The following is a 19559-nucleotide window of genomic DNA, read 5'->3' on the forward strand; positions in this document are numbered from 1 at the left end:
ATGTTTATTCTTCCTTGAATCTGTGTGTGAATTGTGTACATCTTTCAGATCGGTGCAGTAATCAAGTGTGAAACTTTTCCTTTGTATAGGAGCTTCCTGTAATTAAGACCGATCACTGCTGCCCTCTTTCCTTGTGCAGGAGGACTGGTCTGGTTTCCAGACCCTTATGCAGCTTCCTGCAGGCAGCCTGGAGTGAGTAGAGCTGCTGGGCACCTACCACAGCCCTACCACAGCTCTGCTTTCTGCACAAACTATGTGTAGTACAGTGATGATGTCACTATCATGTTTACTTTGCATAGGCATTTGGTGCATGCAAATTGCATTATAGTCTTTGAGGCTACTGGGCCAATATATTTAAGGTTTCAAAGTCCGAAATTCAGCTTTAAAACTCAGCTCGAGTCCAAGCCTTTGTTTTTTTGTTTTATATTGAGCAGGGGAAAAATTTGAATCTCTGTCAGGTTCTAACTGCCAGGAAATTCTAAAAAAATCTCTCGAAAAGAGAAGGCAGGCAAAATCAAAATCCCTCCTCACTGGACATGGAGGCAGCAGCGGGAGAAGAGTGTGTGGGTGGGGGACCCCAGAAGAGAAGGTTCGGAGCCGCTATGTGCAATACCCCACCCCATTCCTTTTAGAAGCATTGGAGACAGGAAGTGAGAGAATCTCCCCAGTTAGGTCATAGACAGCAAAACCCAAAAAAATGTCTTGAGTTTTTAAAATTGAAGTGCAATCGGCTTATGTTTTGCCTTCACTGGTTTCTCCCTCCCCGTATCACATGCAAATGATTTTAGGGAATAAACATATCCAACAGCAGTCAGCTTTCCTGAAAGTATAGTTACACCCATGCCCGGATTTACTCCCTTTGCTGCCCCAAGGCCGGGTCCTTCAATGCCGCCCCCGCAGTACGAGGGGGACATTATCCACCGGGGGACTTTTTCGGCAGGACACTGAGAAGCGGGGGGGGGGGTGCTACTGCCGAAAATGACATAATGACATTGAGAACTGGGAGGGGGGTTGCTGCTGCCAAGAACCATTTCACCTCCTCTTCCCTCTGTTTTTTCTCCTCTCACCATCCGCATGACAGGGGGGAACTCCTGATATGAAAGTGAAAGTGTGCTCTCCTCTCAGCCGCAGTGCCGCCCCTGCACCCACTGCCGCCCCGAGGCCTGGCCTTGTTGGCCTTGTCTGGAATCCGGCCCTGGTTACACACCACTGCAACAGGAGACTTGGTATATATAGAGAGCATTGTGACTTCATCATATCCTCATGATGAAGCCATGTGACCCTGTGGCGTTACATGTAGGGGAGAAGTTGGATGACATCACAAAGCTCTGTGAACGAGGTAGCATGGTACCTATACCCTCGGGAAAGTGGGTTGAGGTTGGATACATTGTTTTTTTTTTAATCAAATCGTTTTTTATTTCTTTTTTTCATTGTACAGTACAACAAAAACTTAAAAAAAAAAAAAAAAAAACACAAAACATTTCCATCAAGATATATTGTATATGCTGTTACAGTTTGGTGCGCTTCAGCACTTGTCAAATGTGAGTGTATGGTACGTACAGACGGTCGTTTTTGTGATGAAATAAAACAACGTTTTAAATCATGAAATAAAACAACGTTTTTGAAACTTCATTTTAAAAAACGACGTTGCCTACACACCATCGTTTTTTCAAAATGCTCTAGCAAAGCGCGGTTACGTTCAGCACTCTTTTCCATTGAAGCTCGCTTCATAACTTGCTTCTGAGCATGCGCGGGTTTAAAAACGTCGTTTTGCCCACACACTATCATTTTAATTGACACAAAAAACAACGTTTTGAAAAACGACACAAAAAATTCAAGCATGTTCGAATTTTTTTTTTGACGTTTTTCAGAAGACATAAAACAACGTTTTCCCCACACACGGTCATTTTAAATGACGTTTTTAAAAACGACGTTTTATTTCATCACAAAAAACGACCGTCTGGACGCGGCATAAGTATCATTGGCACTGAGTGGTGGATTAACTCAAAATAGCGATTGAAGAGGAATATATGAATAGCAGCACTGTGGACTGTTTGCAATTACATTTTGTTTTAATGGCACACGATGATATTTTGGGACTATTTTTTTATTCACAACATTGTTTAAAACATTGCATGCCATTAGTTTAAAATTGTGGAGCGCGGCACAAACTGATAAAAAAAACTGAATCTAGTGCAGCTATGTATAGTAACCAATTAGCTTCTACCTTTTATTTTCAAAACTTAATTCAACAAGCTGAATTTAGAAGCGGATTGGTTACAATGCACAGATGCACCAGTTTCTCTCCCAAGGTACTGGACTTCAGGACTGTTGTTACCTTAGATACTATTTTAGCCAGGATAGATTAACTTTAAAGAAAAAAAGCGGCCTTGGATAAAGGGACCCAGACATACAAACCAATACAAGAAACAGATCCGGTTATAAACATCATTCAGTTTTATATTAGTATATCGGGAGCTGCATTATAATTTCATGTATTGTATTTACATACCGACAACTGTGTCCAGTAACCCCGGGCAGCTCTGTAAACAGGTAAGGTGTTCACTGTCCGAGGTCATTTCACAGAGGACATCCAGGAGTCTGACTACAACAACAGCTTCCTGCAGAAACAGAATCATGAACTACGATCTGAGCACAGAAATACAAGGGCAGATGTGAACAAATACTACAAAAATGGCCTTACCTGCTCATCACAGTGTGTGGGGCCCGCCAGTTTCAGCACAGCCCTGCACTGACTCTGGAAGCATCCAGAGAGGAATTCCGCTATTTTCTGCAAGCTGGCCAACTCTTCCACACCAAGCAGACTCTTGTCACTCACCTTTGTCATTATCAGCTCTAGAAGGACAACCCTACAAAAAATATTAGATCTTATATCATTAACTTTGTGACCAGTGGATAAGGCCCCCTACATTGGTTATTTGTGAAAAAGGGCCACCAATACTTTGGAGGTCAGTGAAGAAGGGTTCCCTTACATTAAATATCAGTGGGCTAAGTGGACTCTCACATTAATGGCTAATGGGAAGCCTCTTTTACAATGGTGATCAGTGGGAAGAAGAATGCAATCTAATATTTGTGGTCAAAGAGAACCATGCTTCCCTTACAAAGAGTCAGAAAGTCCCCAAATTATGGGTGTCAATGGATATTTACCCAAGAGATGAAAGGAGAGGTTCCACTAGTCCACTCTACTGACTATGCCAAGTTTATTAAGCTAGACCAGTGTTTCTCAACCTTTAAGTCAAGGCACCTTTTACAATTCGGCAAAATAATTTGTTTTGCATAATGCAGAAACACCCAATTGCGTAGGACGCCAAACATTAACAGTAATTTGTTCTTCCAAAGGAAACACCTTTTCGCACTGGCACTGACTAGTATTCCAATGTTTCTCTTCTCTTCTCCTTCAGTTTCTCTCCCTCACTCCGCTAATGTGACCCCAGTGCTGGTGGAGAGGGGCAGGGGAGGGGCAAACAAGAATGTTGTGTAGGTGCCCAATGTCCTCCTTATCAACCGATGATGTCATTGGCTGTTAGGACACTGGCAGCTAGAAGGTTGTAACAGTGCACAATGAAAACCTGTGGCTTTATGTAAGGAATAGGCAGGCTTGATCCACCTGCTGGCTTGTATTCAATTTTTGGCAGTTTCTAGGCATTTTTTCCAAGGCACCAATGAGGACACCTGAAAGCACCCCAGTTTGCTTAGGCCGAAAGAACCCTTAACAACATAGTTCAATGAAACCCTGCTTGATAAAGGCTACAGTAGAGGGTCCAGTCTAAAGTATTCCTGGGGAAAATGTAATTTCTCCTTGAAGACGTTGCATCATTGATAACAGGATGCACTGTAAACAAACATTCTCCAAAAATGTATCACATTTTCTGTGATAGTATTATTCCTGCTAATACCACTGCTATAGTTTATCGCTGTAATAATGTACATTTTATCTGAGGTTTACACTTAGATTTGGGTGGCTTATCATAGCAATGTACAAACAACTACTAGAGTGATTGAAAGCAATTTAACACACAAAGGCAACCGATCATCAATGAAGTTGATCAATAATTTAATACATTTTCATGGATTGAAATGGGTTTGATATTAAAATAATAATTGTGATAGGATAGACGCTAAACACAAATAGGAACAAAGTCAAGTAATCTGTAATAGCAACTGGATATTTTACCAGGGTTTTTTTTTTTTTATAGAATTTCCATTCGTCGGTTGAAATGAGTGGAATATTTATTAGATTTTCTTTTTTGATGGGAGAATACAAATATAATTAGATCGAATACCGTATATACACTCGAGTATAAGCCGAGTTTTTCAGCACATTTTTTGTGCCTGAAAATACCCTCCTCGGCTTATACTCGAGTCACCTTTTTGCGCCTGATCTCCCGGACTTTGAGGACCCGATACCGGACAGCCATAGGTCCCCTGGACCCCAAACTTGGCACACATGTAGCCACACTCTTCCTCAATGTGTGCAAAGTTTGTTGTCTGGGGGACCTATGGCCGAGGAGCCCTGATTTTTCAAAGCCGGGCACCCCTTCCATAGACTCCCATGTTAAAACAGTCAATTCTCCAGTGACTTTGGGGACCCGGTACCAGCCAGTCGTAGGTCCCCTGAATTTGGCACACATGTAGTCCCATTTCTTCTCTACAAGTGTGCAAAGTTTGTTGTCTGGGGGACCTACGGCTGGGGAGCACCAATTTTTCAAAGCCGGGCACCCCTTCCATAGACTCCCATGTTAAACGTCAGTCTAGTCATGGACACAGTGAGGCATGGGCACAGTGAGGCATGCAGATGGACACCCTAGGCTTATACTCGAGTCAATACGTTTTCCCAGTTTTTGATGGTAAAATTTGGTTCCTCGGCTCATATTCGGGTCGGCTTATACTCAAGTATATGCGGTAATCTGATTTTCAAATTAACTTTAGGTGCTATATCATCCCCACAATAGCCTATGAGCTAGCTACTGTGATGCAAAACAATGCCCACAGATCAAAGTGTTCAGATGCATGAGCACGGAGCTAAAAGCTTGGTTTTGGGAGCTCCCTATCTTACAAAAGAAGAGCAATTCCCTGTATATTGGACTTCACTCTGTATTTACAGAAGCTATTGGGCTAGCGTTGCCTTTTAAATCGGCTAAGCCTCACATGCAGCAATGGCGCCAACCTGGATCCTGTAATCTGACATAAAGCAATGCCAGTTTGTGGCCAACATGTAATGTTTAGCAACCATTTTAAAACCATTACAGGCATGGAAGCGTGTACTTAGGAAACTTGTGCCAATTCTCAAACCACAATTTTTAAATGAAGGCAAACAGGGTGCACATTGTGGTGGGATACATGCATCATGTTACACTGGTTTGCATGGCGTTACCTGTCAGAGTGGCTCAGACTGGCATAAATCTGTTTCAGCAGCTCTGGGTACCTCAGGAAGCGGTCTGTAACAATCAGCTGCCTGCAAGAAAAACAAAATAATTGACATTTAAAGAATAATGTCATTCGGGGTAAAGATTGCAAACAAACATAAGAGCTAGTCCCCCCAAAATGGATATTTCAGCAATTACCAGATGCTTAAAAGGCATAGGAATTGTTCCTACAGCCACCTTGTGTTTTTATCCTACATTAGATGTCCATTAATAATGTCGTCTTTTTTTTTGTGTCATTTGTTGTTGTGTAGTAGAATAAATCTTCACATTCCTATATCAGCAGTTTCAGTTTGTGTTGAAACATGAGGCATGCAGCATGGAACTGAACGGGTTAATGCATGACCTCTGTCTGTAGTCTGAGACCCGACACTTCCTGTAAAGAAACTACATATCCCACAGTCCTTGGGTCTCTCAGACTAGCACTGGTGCAAGTGAGTGCTACGAAGTAATTAGATCTGTCAGATGCTGGCAGAGCATTTACAGATATACAGAGCGTTCACTTGAGTTTATGCGTTTCAACACCTTAGCACTGCTATAATTGTGGTGCAACACAAAAGGGGTAGCAAGGAATGCGCTGGATTTTGTGTGACCCAGAACAGGAAGTTGTCTTGTCTCTTTGGTGCATAGGGACAAGCTAGCTGAAGTAATGCATGTACATAGGGGGCTTGATCAACCATAGCACTATAAAGTTCAGCAACATGTGAGCTCATCATTACAAATTAAGGGTAACAACACAGGGAATAGGACTACACTAATACCTAGTTAAAACAATGAAAACATTTGAAATTGTGCAATGCCTTTAAGAGCTTAGCAATGTAATGGTCTCCAGTAGTGAGATCTGTGTCTTATGCTGAGATTCAGGCTAAGCAAATATTGTCTAAATAAAAGAGGCATGCATAATTTTACTTGATTCTTCTGTTCATTTCTGTATATCTTTCATATCATTCCGGTAATATAGTTTGAAACAATTTCTGAACTATGTTACTCCTGTGAAGGAGCTTCCTATAAAAAATACCAGTCAGTACTTCACTCTTTTCTTGTGCGGCTTGACCAGTCTTGTATTGGCTGCCTGCTGTAGTTTTGATTATCAGCAGCCTGTAAATCGGAGGAGCTACAGGGTCCCACCCACAACTCTGCTCTCTGCACAGGCTAGATACAGCATAGCGATGATGTCACTTCTCCTTTTACAAGGCAATATCTGGGTTTGGAAATACGTGGTACACACCGAGTGGATTTCTATCTCCTTTGGCTGCTAAGGAATACATTTAAACAAATGTCTTTGTGCACAAAGTTTATCCTTAAAGAAGTTTTAAACCTACAATAAGAAAACAGAAGCGAGCAGGCACATCTTTATTGCAGAAGGGGCATGCAATGTTTCTGTGAGTATCTGCATACTTCAGTTCCACTTTAAGTCATTAGGTCTTCAGTAACCACTGAACAGAAACTGTAGTATATTTTAGTTATTACAGCATTTACCTTTATTTTATCCAGTGGCGGTGCGTCCATAAGGGTGCACGGGTGCCACCGTCTCTATGACCAATGGATAGATTCATGCATTGCAGTGGTGTTACAGTAGCGGCATTCAATGAGCGCGTGGCGGCATTCAATGGGCACAGTGGCGGCATTCAATGGGCACAGTGGCTGCACCCCCCCAAAACTTTTGAGTACCAGCCGCTGGTAAAAGCCACTGGTTTTAACCATCTTATTAGGGGACTTACATTTTACAAACTTGCTCTTCCATATCTAGCTTTTGTGTTAAATACATTTGTAAATCAGCCACTGGATGGAGCTCTCATTGGCACACTGGAATATCTGAGTCAGCTTACTCACAGATTTGCATTGTGATAAAGAGCAGTAAAAGCACTACCACTGAGCAGCCATTGACTACCGCTGCTGTCAATCACAGCCAGTGAGGAGGGAGCATTGGTGGAGCCACGCTGCGCTCAGTGTGTCAATGGACACTCAAAGCCAGCTTAGACGCGAGCCTGTACAAGTGCCCTCATAGCAATCAGCAGGAGAAAAATCCAGGAGCGCCGGCGGGGTACCAGAGAAGAGGAGGATTGGGGCAGCTCTGTGGAAAACCATTGCACAGGGCATGCAAGTATTACATGTTTGCTTTTTAAAATTTACAAACACTTTAATGGGTATTTTTAGATGTGAGCTTCACTGGGACAGGACAATGACTGAGTAGCAACCACACCAATAAGCTTATCCCTCTGTTGTCCCCCAATGTAAAAATATTCCCTGTTAATTGTAGGTGGTGCCATTCGCTTGACTCTACTGTGTAGCAGAGGTGTGTGAATCTCAGGACTGGGTGGACAGCAATACAAATCCTTTGGCTGGTAAAACAGCTCCCTTGTATGCATCTCATCTGTGTATTTAGTAGTTTAGCTTTAATAGTAACACTATTCAGAAACTGAAGAGCTATCAAAGCAAGGGCAAAAAGCCATGCGCCAAGTACGCCAAACTGAAAGCTACCAATCGCTGCTTGTGTTAAAGAAAAAAAAACAAACTGCAGAAAAAGTGTACAGGTGTGGACCGGAGCGAAAGCACCAGCGATTCTGTCCACAAAACATCTGTCCTGCTGTGCCGTGTACAAGCAACTGCCACTTTATTTTAAAGCCCATTCATTTAACTATGCCACTTTGTACAGATTTATTGTCCTGGAACGATATGAAGCTAAGAAGCAGAATTGTTTGCAAAGCCAACATTTTATTTTGTGGCTTAATAAGTAACTAGAATATAAAAGCCACTTGTGGTGGGGCTCAGAGGAAACACGCACAAGTGGTCCAGAAGCTGGAGATAAGCCGCTCTGATCTACCATTTAATACACCAGGATTAATATTCTTTCATAGATAAATGCTAGGTTCTGCCGCCTGTGAGGTTTCAGGAAGCTTTGAACTCGGTTTCGGCTATAAACAACTAATGGAAAATTATAATGAAAATAAAAGCTGTATTCTGTAGAGGACTTTGGTAACAAGCACAAAAGAACGTCCTATAAATCTTTAGTTATGCAAGAAGTCCTAAAGAGAACCCGTCACAGAATCAAATCTGCCTAACCAGTGACGTGGTTTAAAGTGGAATGATGGTCAAATAAGGACACCCCGTTACCATGCTCATTTTCTTTCCTTGAAGAGATACCAAACCCAAAACCAAAGATGTAATATACTGCAGAATACAAATCCTTGGATGTGGTGGCTGCTTTTGTTTTTTCTTTTTGTTTTAGGCTTTTTTCACCTGATGATCTGACCAGTAAGGCCTCGTACACACGATAGGATTGCCAGAGGACAACGGTCTGAAGGACCGTTGTCATAGGTTAACCAACGAAGCTGACTGATGGTCTGATGCGCCTACACACCATCGGTTAATGAACCTATCGTGTCAGAACGCGGTGACGTAAAACACAACGACGTGCTGAGAAAAACGAAGTTCAATGCTTCCAAGCATGCGTCGACTTGATTCTGAGCAGTCCCTTTACCACTACCCTTCCAGCAGATTAATTCTGCTGTCTTCTGTGCCCCCGGTTCTCCCTCTTCCAAAGTGTGGTACACTAATACAAGAGGTGTGTAAGACCTCGTACACACGATAGGATTGCCAGAGGACAACGGTCAGAACGCGGAGACGTAAAACACAATGACGTGCTGAAAAAAACCCGAAGTTGAATGCTTCCAAGCATGCGTTGACTTGATTCTGAGCATGCACGGGTTTTTAACCAATGCTTTTGCATACTAACGATCAGTTTTGACCGATTAGAACGGTCCTTCAGACCGTTGTCCTCTGGCAATCCTATCGTGTGTACGAGGTCTTACACAACTCCTGTATTAGTGTGCCCCACTCTGGAAGAGGGAGAACCGGGGGCACAGCAGACAGCAGAATTAATCTGCTGGAAGGTTAGTGGTAAAGGGACTAGCAGATTTAGATACGCTAACAAACGGAAGCCAGACTCCAGCTCCCACTGCAGTTACGTATCTCCTACGTGAATCTGGCCCTCTGTGTACAGAAAACTCTAGGTAGCCATATTGCAATGTATTCTCAGAAAATTACATTGGCTGCAGATTGAAAATGAAAGGTAATTTTTAATAACATTCAATTACAAAATTATTAGTGTCGCAATTATAGGCGCTATATTCTTTTTTTCATTATTTGCTATTTTTCCCCCCACGAAAGTGGAGTTACCCTTTAAGAAAAGTCAGATAACTCTACTGCAAAAATTGGCTACTCCAGGAACCCCCCGTCTCTTTTCGATGGAGGTACGACCCAAATGGGACTTAGAAGCGGCATCACTTTTCCTCTTATCTTATTAGTAAGCCCAGGATTCTTTGAAAATATTGTATGATGTTAGCACCCAGTATTAATTTTTTTTTTAATTGTTCAAACCCACTTTTTTGCAGCCAGTGTTCCTTAAAGTAGCTATAGTAAGGCTCGGTTCACACTGGTGTGATGCAAGAAATCCTGTGATTACTATGAGTCGCATACTGGTTCGCAGTGACATCTGTAATGTAATGTAAAGTTAACCACTTGCCGACCGCTGCACGCCGATATATGTCAGTACAATGGTAGCGGTGGGCAAATGGGCGTACAGGTGTGTCCCCTTTAATTTGCCATGCGGCCAGGAAGGGGGTGAATTCTTCCGGGGCTGAAGCTGTTAATAACACCCCCAAATCGGTTCGCAGATCGCTGTGCAAACTATGAAATTATACAGCAATTGGATCTCATGGGTGTGAACACCTTTGCTATCCGATTCAAGTGCGGATCCAAAAAATGGTCCTGCCCCAATTTTGATGTGAATGCAATGCAATTTTAGCCGTGTGATCTGCACAGCCATGCCACACGCATTTCATGTAATGTCTGTGATCGCACCAGCGTGAACCCAGCCTAAAGCAAGCAGGCAAAGTAATATATACACTGGTCAGCACATAGAAAGGAAACAGGAGGAGGTTACCATTTAGTTGCTTGGCATCCCTGTATATACGGTATTTGAAAGGCTAATATTTTAAAAACTACACAATTTATCCTCTAAAGCAGAAGTAAAACGCAGCCGGGGTAAAGACAAGGTCCAGAAGAGAAAAGTCACCAGTTCATGTTAACCAATTACTTATTTTAAAAAAATAAAAAAGAAGAGAATAATTTTAAAATTCACTTCTGAAAGAGAAGCTGGTGTCATTGGAAGATTCCACCTCCAATGTACATATGCTGGCTTCTGCCAAATCAACAAAATAGTTTTTTGCTGCCGGAAATACAGCCCAAATAAATTTTACCCCAATCGGGGCTGAGATTTTCGAACGTGATATAAAAAAACAATTAACTTCCACGCAATGACTTAAAAAGTAAGGCACATTAATTAGGGGTACAGATGAAAAAAAATATCTTCCACTTTAATGCAGCTGCTAAAACACTGTGAATCACATTCCACACAAACAGATGAAAGCAAAGACTAAAGAGACCTCTGATGAAGACCAAAGAGAAGAGGAACGATTAAGAGAACTCATTGTCTGCACTTACACGGAGCATGTGAGTACTTGATTTTTAGGCCGGCATCCAGTTTGGTACAATACCACCATTGTCCACACCTTAACTTCAAAAATGGCTGAGAGGCGTTAGCGGGGTTGTACATCTGTATGACAAGCTCGCCAAGTGCACAGAACTGACCGGCATGCTCTGGCTCCCAGGAAAACGATGTGGGATCTGGACGTCCGGCCATGGCTGTGATTATAATGATCATGAAACAAGAACCTTCTCTCCCTCTTTTCTTTTTTGTTTTTGAAGTGGGAGGATTTTCTGTTCTTCAAGCCATTCATTCAGATAAAACCTCTGCTTGCACGCAATTTCTCGTTCCCTTTTAATCTTGGTAGAGGCATTTCATAGGACCAAGTGGAGGTCCCTGGCGTAAAAGGGATTAGGGTCACATTCTTTTGTGGCAAGCTACCCAAACAAAACATGAAGCGGTAACAGGGGAAACAACGGTTGGATTTGCATCTAGTCCATACAGCTGCTTTATCAAAACAGATTTTCCTTATCTGCATTATATTATTTGCAGCTATTATTCCCGAGCTGGAATGTTAATGGCCACCAAATTCTAATTACATACTTTCAATAACCCGTCAAAGGTTTAGCCAATTTTATGGTTTAGCCAATTTTATGCAAAAGAAGAAATGAAATAGTTTCCTCTACCACGACCTGCGTTGCTGAATGCAACTTCATAAGAGAAATTCTCTGCTGAAGCCTTGTTCAGAAAAAGACACTTGCAGAATTGTTGTTCTCCGAGTCCTCCACCACACGGATTTCTGTGTCCTACAGTGATGTGGAAGTCAGAGGAAGGAACCACCAAAAAGGTGTTCAGTATTGGTTGAGATCAGGGCTCTATCTAGGCTGCTCAGGTTCCTAAACACTAAATTCATCATACCATGTCTTTATAGAGCTGGCTTTGTAAAGATTGGCAGTTATTTTGGAACAGAAAAGGACCTTCCCCAAACGATTACTAAAAGGTTACATGTGTACAATTGTCAAACCTATCTTTGTATGCTGTAGCATTTAAGTGGAGGTTCACCCAAAAACAACATTTTTAACATTAGATTGAGGCTCATTTTGTGAAGGGGAATCGGGTGTTTTTTTTTTTAAATCAAAGCAGTACTTACCGTTTTAGAGATAGATCTTCTCCGCCGCTTCCGGGTATGGGCTGCGGGACTGGGCATTCCTATTTGATTGATAGGCTTCCTACAGTCGCATACAGCGCGTCAGGATTTTCCGAAAGTAGCCGAACGTCAGTGCGCAGGCGCCGTATAGAGCCGCCCCGACGTTCGGCTTCTTTCGGCTACTCGTGACGCGATTTATGCGCCTGTCGGAAGCCTGTCAATAAAATAGGAACGCCCAGTCCCGAAGACCATACCCGGAAGCGGCGGAGAAGATCTATCTCTAAAACGGTAAGTACTGCTTCGATTTTTAAAAAAACACCCGATTCCCCTTCACAAAATGAGCCTCAAACTAATGTTAAAAATAGTTTTTCGGGTGAACTTCTGCTTTAAGTACCCTTCAATGGAAACATTCAGAAACCCAATAGTTTGGAGGGTTGTCCAAATACTTTTGGCCATATAGAGTAGGGGGACAAAAGGATTACAACAAAGCGATTTTGGAACGTAAAGCAGCTGTTTAAGTTAAAAGGGATGACAATTAAGGAAAAGCAACACATACAACCACTCAGCATTCGGCCACTTGTTGTAGGCTGTGATAACGTTAACAGCAACACTGAGATTCGCAGACACCATAAGGTCCGCCATTTTGTCTTCCCCCATACAAGTGAAAAGCACCATGGAACCATATGTGGCAACTTTCTCATCTTCATGTGTAAGGCAGCTTCTGTAACAGAAAAAAAAGTAGCTGTTAAAAACATATCACATTTAAGATCAATTCCATTATGCCCTATATGAATATTTTTAGTCCATGTGCTACTAATAGCCAAACATATGTTAATGAATCTAACAAATAAAAAAAAAAAGCCGCCCTCCTCATATGCTAACTACACTAGTATTAAAAAAAGTATTTAGAGAAAGCATATATAAAAAAATAAAAAAAACACTGGGAGCTTTACCTATTGGTTAAAGGACCAAAGGACAAGCTTGATAAATGGGAGTTGCAAATAACTTTAGCAGCATATATGTAAACCCCACTGTCAAACTGACATATCTAGAGAGAGTTATAGTAACTGATAACTAAGGACACTCCTAAATTTGGTTTGAAAATAGAAGCTTCCTTGATTGCTCATCACTAAGCCCTGGTTTACACCAGCGCAGCTTTGAAATTTGGTTACTGCAGCACGATTTCAAAGCTGCAGATCAGTGCAATTTGCACCTCCAATTTCATTGTGGCTTACAGAAGTCTATGCAAGTCACAATGAAACCCCCAAAAAGTAGCGCAGGAGCCTGCAACCTGTAACAATATAACTGGGTACTTACATTTATAGAGAAAGTTGATCCAGGGAATATCCGATTGCCTCCAGGGGAATCAGGAAGGACTTTTTTCCCCTGCTGTAGCAAATTGGAGCATGCTTTGCTGTTTTTTTTTTTTTTATTGGTTCAACCTTACTAAGTAACTTTTTTCAAAGTCACCGCAACTTGACTCGCAACGATTTGAATGGTTTCATTGCTGGCAATGGGGTGCGAATTTAAATGCAATTTTGAACTGTCAAATCACATTACAAAATCGTGCCAGTGTAAACCAAGGCTACAGGGTTAAGCCCTTTTTATAAAAGGCTCAGCTTAACCCTCTGTGCGAAAGCTGAAGCCACAGGCCTGTTTGTAAACAAACCTCATGCAATCAGCATGGTTGGCTTTCATGGTGATCACAGGACCGGAAACAACACTGATTGGTTCCGGACTGGTTCCCGACTGCTTATGTAGACAACACAGTCTTAGAACTGGACTCATACACCAAGACCTAAAATAGATTGTTAGTTTACAGGTTGCAGGTGTCTAATTATTATGGCCAGATTTGTAACACGTCTACTCTACCATAAGAGTATGATACCAGTCTTTCTGGAATCGACAAAGAGTAACAGAAAAGGAACAACCTTTCCTGGAAAAATGCTACTTCAAATTTTGTATCAGTATTGGCGGCAGATGACCCACTTGGTCTTGTGATCAGAGTTTCGATTATCTGACCTTCTACATGAGCAGAGATTCTATACCCACGTGTATGGGCCTACAGACTTGTAGTCAGAACTGGGGGTAGCCTGATGTAGCATTTTCTCCAGAAGGGCAAGTATTTCAGCTCTTCTATTAAGCCTTACATTTTCCATCCCAACAAGTTTATGTAAACATCTAAAAACCAGGTCCCCTTTAAAGTGTGTGTAAAGTAAAAACTATCTGTAGGTTAGTAAGAATGGGAAGGAAAAGGGTTAGAACCTGTATGGTTTTTATTGCTCTGTTACCCCACTAGGGATAGTTACCATTCTGTTGGTCATGGTGACCATTGCCTCCAGTACAAAAAATGATCTGAAATCCAACATTTTTGAGCTGTCACTGGAACGGAAGGTGAAACCTTGCAACTGGGACACCTGCTCTAAGGACATGGTACACACAATCGTTTTTTCCCATCGGAAAACTGTGGTTTAAAAAATGAGAACACGTTCTCTTTTTTCTCGCCGCGAATCGCATCGTTTTTTTCCCCGCATTTTTCCTATGGGAAACACTGCGAGGGAGCATACACACGGCCGGTTTTCCTGACCAAAGTTCTCCTGGCAGTTTTCCTGTTGGGAAAACCGGCCGTGTGTACAGGGAAAAAGGGGCCGAGCCGGTTCCCGGTTTTCCCCTCGGTTTACGTCGGCAAAACAGATCGTGTGTACTAGGCATAAGACGGTATATCGCTTTACTTTGGAATGAGCTCTTCTTACTTTCAGATTTATCTCTTGGACAGGAAGTGAGGAGAAATCTCCCTAATAGGACATCGACAGCAAAAAACAAAACTTGACAAGGATCTTAAAAACTTTACTTACGCTACGAATAAAAAATAAATAAAAAAAGTTTGATACACACTTTACTTCCCATTAATTTGCATAAACAGAAACAATGGCAGGTACAGAAAAGTTCATGAAATACACAGATATCACAGTTACAACTAGTTCTCTCCTGAATTTTATCATACTTGGTCTATTCATATCATACGCCTAATGTTTAGTCTGCCCATATTGAACCACAGCAGGATACAGATAATACTTATCATTATCAAGATCACTTGTGCTTGTTCTATGGCTCACCTCCAAAACATAGAAAGCAAATAAATCTTATCAATAGAGGAACACTTGGATTACAAGTTGCGCCCGCCACAAAATTGCTAATTATAAGACAGGGATTTAGTGCGCTAGATGGAAAACGGGCTTGTTCAGACTTACAGGAAGAGCTGTGGAAAAGCGTGATTCCAGATTCTATTCTGGGAACCCTGGTTCCCTCCTGCGACATTGCCAAGGAACTGAAGGCCACAGCGGAATGCTGAAAAGGCAACAGGCAAATTATTTCATTAAAACAAGGGAATAAAAAGTCTGATGCAGTTACACGCCCACACCAAGAACCAGTTTTCAAAAAGCTTCTTTGGGAAATTTTTTCATTCAGGCCAGTCGAAATTTTTAGGTGTGAAACCCAGGCTTACAGCTGTAGGCCTTTAAAGCTTGGACGCCATTGGATTTGAGACAATAAGTCTAATCTTTTAAAATCAATGGATGAAGAACAAAATATTTTGCTTATTGGAAACTGGTAAAATAAAACTTAATTTTCATTAAAGGCAAACTTCAATTCTGTGAAAAAAAAAAAAAATACAGCATTTAAAAGAGGAGCTCCAGGCTCCTTCAGAAAAAAATAAAAGTCGACAGCTACCAATACTGTAGCTGCTGACTTTTAATATTAGGACACTTACCTGACCACGAATCCAGTGGTGTCTTCACCCGAGCTGATTTTTCAATCGGCTCTCGGGGGCTGCAACCGCCATTTCGGCTAAGGGAAACTAGCAGTAAAGCCTTGCAGCTTCACAGCCATTCACCTACTTTATATGCGTGAAGCGCGCTGCAGTTTGTGAATGGCCAGGTGGGGGAAGGATGAGGGAGTCATTCGGAAATGGGAACCTATCAAAACCAGGTACCCCCCCCCCCCAAAGTTGCCAATTGTGGCAGTGGAGGAGGGAAGAGGAGGCAAACAAGCGGAGCTTCGCCGTTTGGGTGGAGCTCCGCATTAACACTGCTCCATCAGCAATTTTTAAATTGAATTTTATTAAACCTGACTGTTGTATTTTAATATACAGTCGCTGTAATTTTTGTGTAATGTAAACAAATGAAATGCAACATGGCAACCTGGAAGTGTTCTGCTGATGTACAGAATGCCACCAGAAATGTGATTTCCTGCTTCTGTAATTTCAGAAGTCTTCACCAAGGTACAAATAAACGTTAAAAAAAAGGGACAAAACACATGTGGTAGAGAGAAATTGCTGCTCACCCCGGATATGGCGACAGAGAAATGTTCCCATTTCTGAATGGGACGGAAGTACAGCATGCTGTTAATTATATGAAAATATTTTATAATGTCCGTTGTCTTTACCGCAACTCATATCCTATTTATACTCCCTATTCCCGTTTGGTGTACGTGACATTCCCTAATAAACCTTTTTACAATTTTACACATTGCATCTAATTCTTCATTTGAGCTTGCCAAAAAAACACATTGGGAACATTTCTCTGTCAAATAAACGTTAAAAGTCTAACTCCGAGTACAAACTTACCAAGGTTCATGCAGTTACAGTAAAAATCATGTTTTTTTTTTGTTTTTATTACCAGACATTAGAGGCAACAAATACAGAGCATATCGGCACATGCGTTTTTTTTTTTTTTTTTTTTCAATTGACTAGAATAACAAAGAAGCAATGTGACATATTCAACAACAGTATAAATCATGCTGTCACCCAAAAGCAACTGCCACCACGACATGCAGGCTTTCTTCTACATTAGGCAAACCTGCCTGTATATAGGCCAAGGCAAATACTGCTCCCCTTTGGCTGGCTCTCATAGACCACAGTGTTACGGTTGTGTCTCCGCTTCTTCCTCTCCTGGCCATTCACAAAACAAAGCCTGGGAGAGGGAGGTGGAGACAACTATAGAGCTGAGATTAATGAGACCTGCATCACCTACATCAGAATGGGACGGAAGTACAGCTCCCTCTGTTCTTCCTCTGCCATCTAAATAAGCAGATGTGTAAAAGAAAGCATGCATGTCAGAAGACAGGGGTAACAGAATGTATAACTACTCAATTCCTAGTACCGGTAAGTCTATTGTGCCTGTAGTTGCCCTTTAAAGTGATTGTAAAGTCTCTTTTTTTTTTTCTTTAAAAATAACAAACATGTTATACTTACCAGCTCTGTGCAGTGGTTTTGCACAGAGCAACACAAATCCTCCTCATCTCGGGTCCCTCTTCAGCTCTCCTGGTCCCTCCCTCCTGTTGAGTGCCCCCACTGCAAGCAGATTTGTAAGGGGGCACCAGAGCCGCGCTGTAGCTCCCCGTGTTCATTCAGACACAGATCCCTGGTTCAGCCCCGCCCCCTCACTCTCTTGATTAACTGACTTTAAATGACAGCAGCAGCAGGAGCCAATGGCGCCCTTGCTGTGTCCCAGCTAATCGGGAGGAGAGTCCTGGACGGCCGAGGCACTCGTGGATATCACTGGAGAGAGATGGGGCTTAGATAAGAATTGGGGGGGGCTGCTGCATTAAAGCGGTTGTAAACCCGCATATACATTTTTTTTTTTTACACCTGCAAGGCAAAAGCCACAATGAGCTAGTATGCACCGTATATTAGCTCATTATGAAATACTTACCTCGTAACGAGGTAGGGAACTTACCTGGTCCGAGCCGAGCGTGTCTTCCGGGTATCGCCGCTCCAGCGCTGAGATTGGCTGGAGCGGCGATGACGTCACTCCCGCACATGCGCGCGGGAGATTTCCTTTCCGGCATGGGTCGGCGGGGCCGGCCCTTCAGCCGAGGATCCCCCCTGCGCATGCGCCTCTGCAATCAGCGGTGCATTGCGAGGGGAATATCTCCTAAACCGTACAGGTTTAGGCGATATTCTTTATACCTACAGGTAAGCCTCATTATAGGCTTACCTGTAGGCAAAAGTAAAAAATGTGGGTTTACAACCACTTTAAGTATTCTTGCAATAGGAATTTTATTGAACCTGTGCTTAGATTATGCACATTAAAAGTGAAACTAAACTAAAGAAGTGTCAATTTTCATTATTCATTCACCTAAATCAGATACAGTATATCTTGCTTCTGTATTTAGTTTTTTTCTTTAATCCTCTAAGTACCTTACGCCTGCAGCGCAATGCTTTGTATAGGCCTCAATGTGCGACGCTATGCTCATGTGGGTTGTACACAAGAGAAAAAATAGGAAATAAAGAGCCTAGAAGGAAAATTAGACGGAGCAAGCTCAGTAGAGGACACCAGCTGGCCTACACAATCTCATGCCCCGTACACACAATTAGTTTTCCCAGCGGTAAAAAGTACAGCTTTTTCCCCCCTACACATGGCCGGTTTTCCTGGCAGGAAAACTGCCATGAGAGCTTTGGCCGGGAATCCCGGCTGTGTGTATGCTCCACCACAGTGTTTCCCATAGGAAAACTGCTGGGAAAAAGACCGTCAGGAATTCCGGCAGGAAAAAAGAAAACAAGGAGCATAAACCAGGCCAGTTTTCCCGGCCAAAAGCTGTCATGGCAGTTTTCCCCAACGGGAAAACTGGTCGTGTGTATGTGGCATAAGGCTGCATTGGGGACACAGATTATGGGAGGAAAAAAAGAAGGCAGGATAAAACAGGTATATTTCAAATGCTTTGGTGGTTTTGTGAGTACGAACACTGTTATATAGCATGTAAGGAGAGTTTTTCATAGTCTGGGTTTAATGACACTTTAAAAAGGAGAAGTACAGCCAGGCTTGGATCACAGGAGTTCGTTTTGCATCCCTGTGACCCATCCGCTCTCTGCTGATGTCACAGAGTCGGTCCAGGCTCAGCGTCATTACGACCATGGAGACGGGATCCGCCCACATCCCTGGACCAACACCTGGCTCAGCCTCTCAGCAAGCCTAAGTCGGGCGCTCGTGTCCCCTCCACAGTCCACCGGTCCAGTGAGCGTGGAGGAGCAGAGCAGGGAGCTGTGACTGACAGTCATCGGCTCTCTGCTTGGGAGCTGTGAGAACCGAGCAATCGGCGGTGTTCAATCGCTTGGTTTGCCGTGTAAGGCCAGGTACTCACGACCAAACATGTATGGTGAAAGCGGTCCGTCGGACCGTTTTCACCATACATGTCTGCCAGAGGGCTTCTGTACGATGGTTGTACACACCATCGTACAGAAGTCCGCGCGTAAACAATACGCGGGGCGTGTCCGAGGTGTCGCCGCGTCGATGACGCGGTGTCGCCGCGACAATGACACAGCGACGTGGGCGGCCCGCCTTTAAAATGCTTCCACGCATGCGTCGAAGTCATTCGACGCATGCGAGGGACGGCGGGCGCCTGGACATGTACGGTAGGTCTGTACTGACGACCGTACATGTCCGAGCGGGCAGAATTCCAGCGGACTGTTTTAAAACAAGTC

At 42.8% G+C, this 19559-nt stretch overlaps 1 protein-coding gene across 2 annotated transcripts in view; it reads right to left on the minus strand.

Moving 5' to 3' along the window:
- The window catches only part of ATXN10 (ataxin 10), a 142710-nt gene that overhangs the window by 62014 nt on the left and 61137 nt on the right, over nt 1-19559 (minus strand). For both annotated transcript variants that reach the window (XM_040345789.1, XM_040345790.1), the window contains exons 4-8: nt 15331-15427; nt 12636-12800; nt 5396-5476; nt 2705-2870; nt 2513-2621 (exon numbers count right to left, since the gene is read on the minus strand). In XM_040345789.1, the coding sequence (XP_040201723.1) occupies nt 2513-2621; nt 2705-2870; nt 5396-5476; nt 12636-12800; nt 15331-15427 (618 nt within the window). The remainder of the gene's footprint in view (nt 1-2512; nt 2622-2704; nt 2871-5395; nt 5477-12635; nt 12801-15330; nt 15428-19559) is intronic.

The sequence above is a fragment of the Rana temporaria genome, chromosome 3, assembly GCF_905171775.1.
Source record: "Rana temporaria chromosome 3, aRanTem1.1, whole genome shotgun sequence".
NCBI lineage: Eukaryota > Metazoa > Chordata > Amphibia > Anura > Ranidae > Rana > Rana temporaria.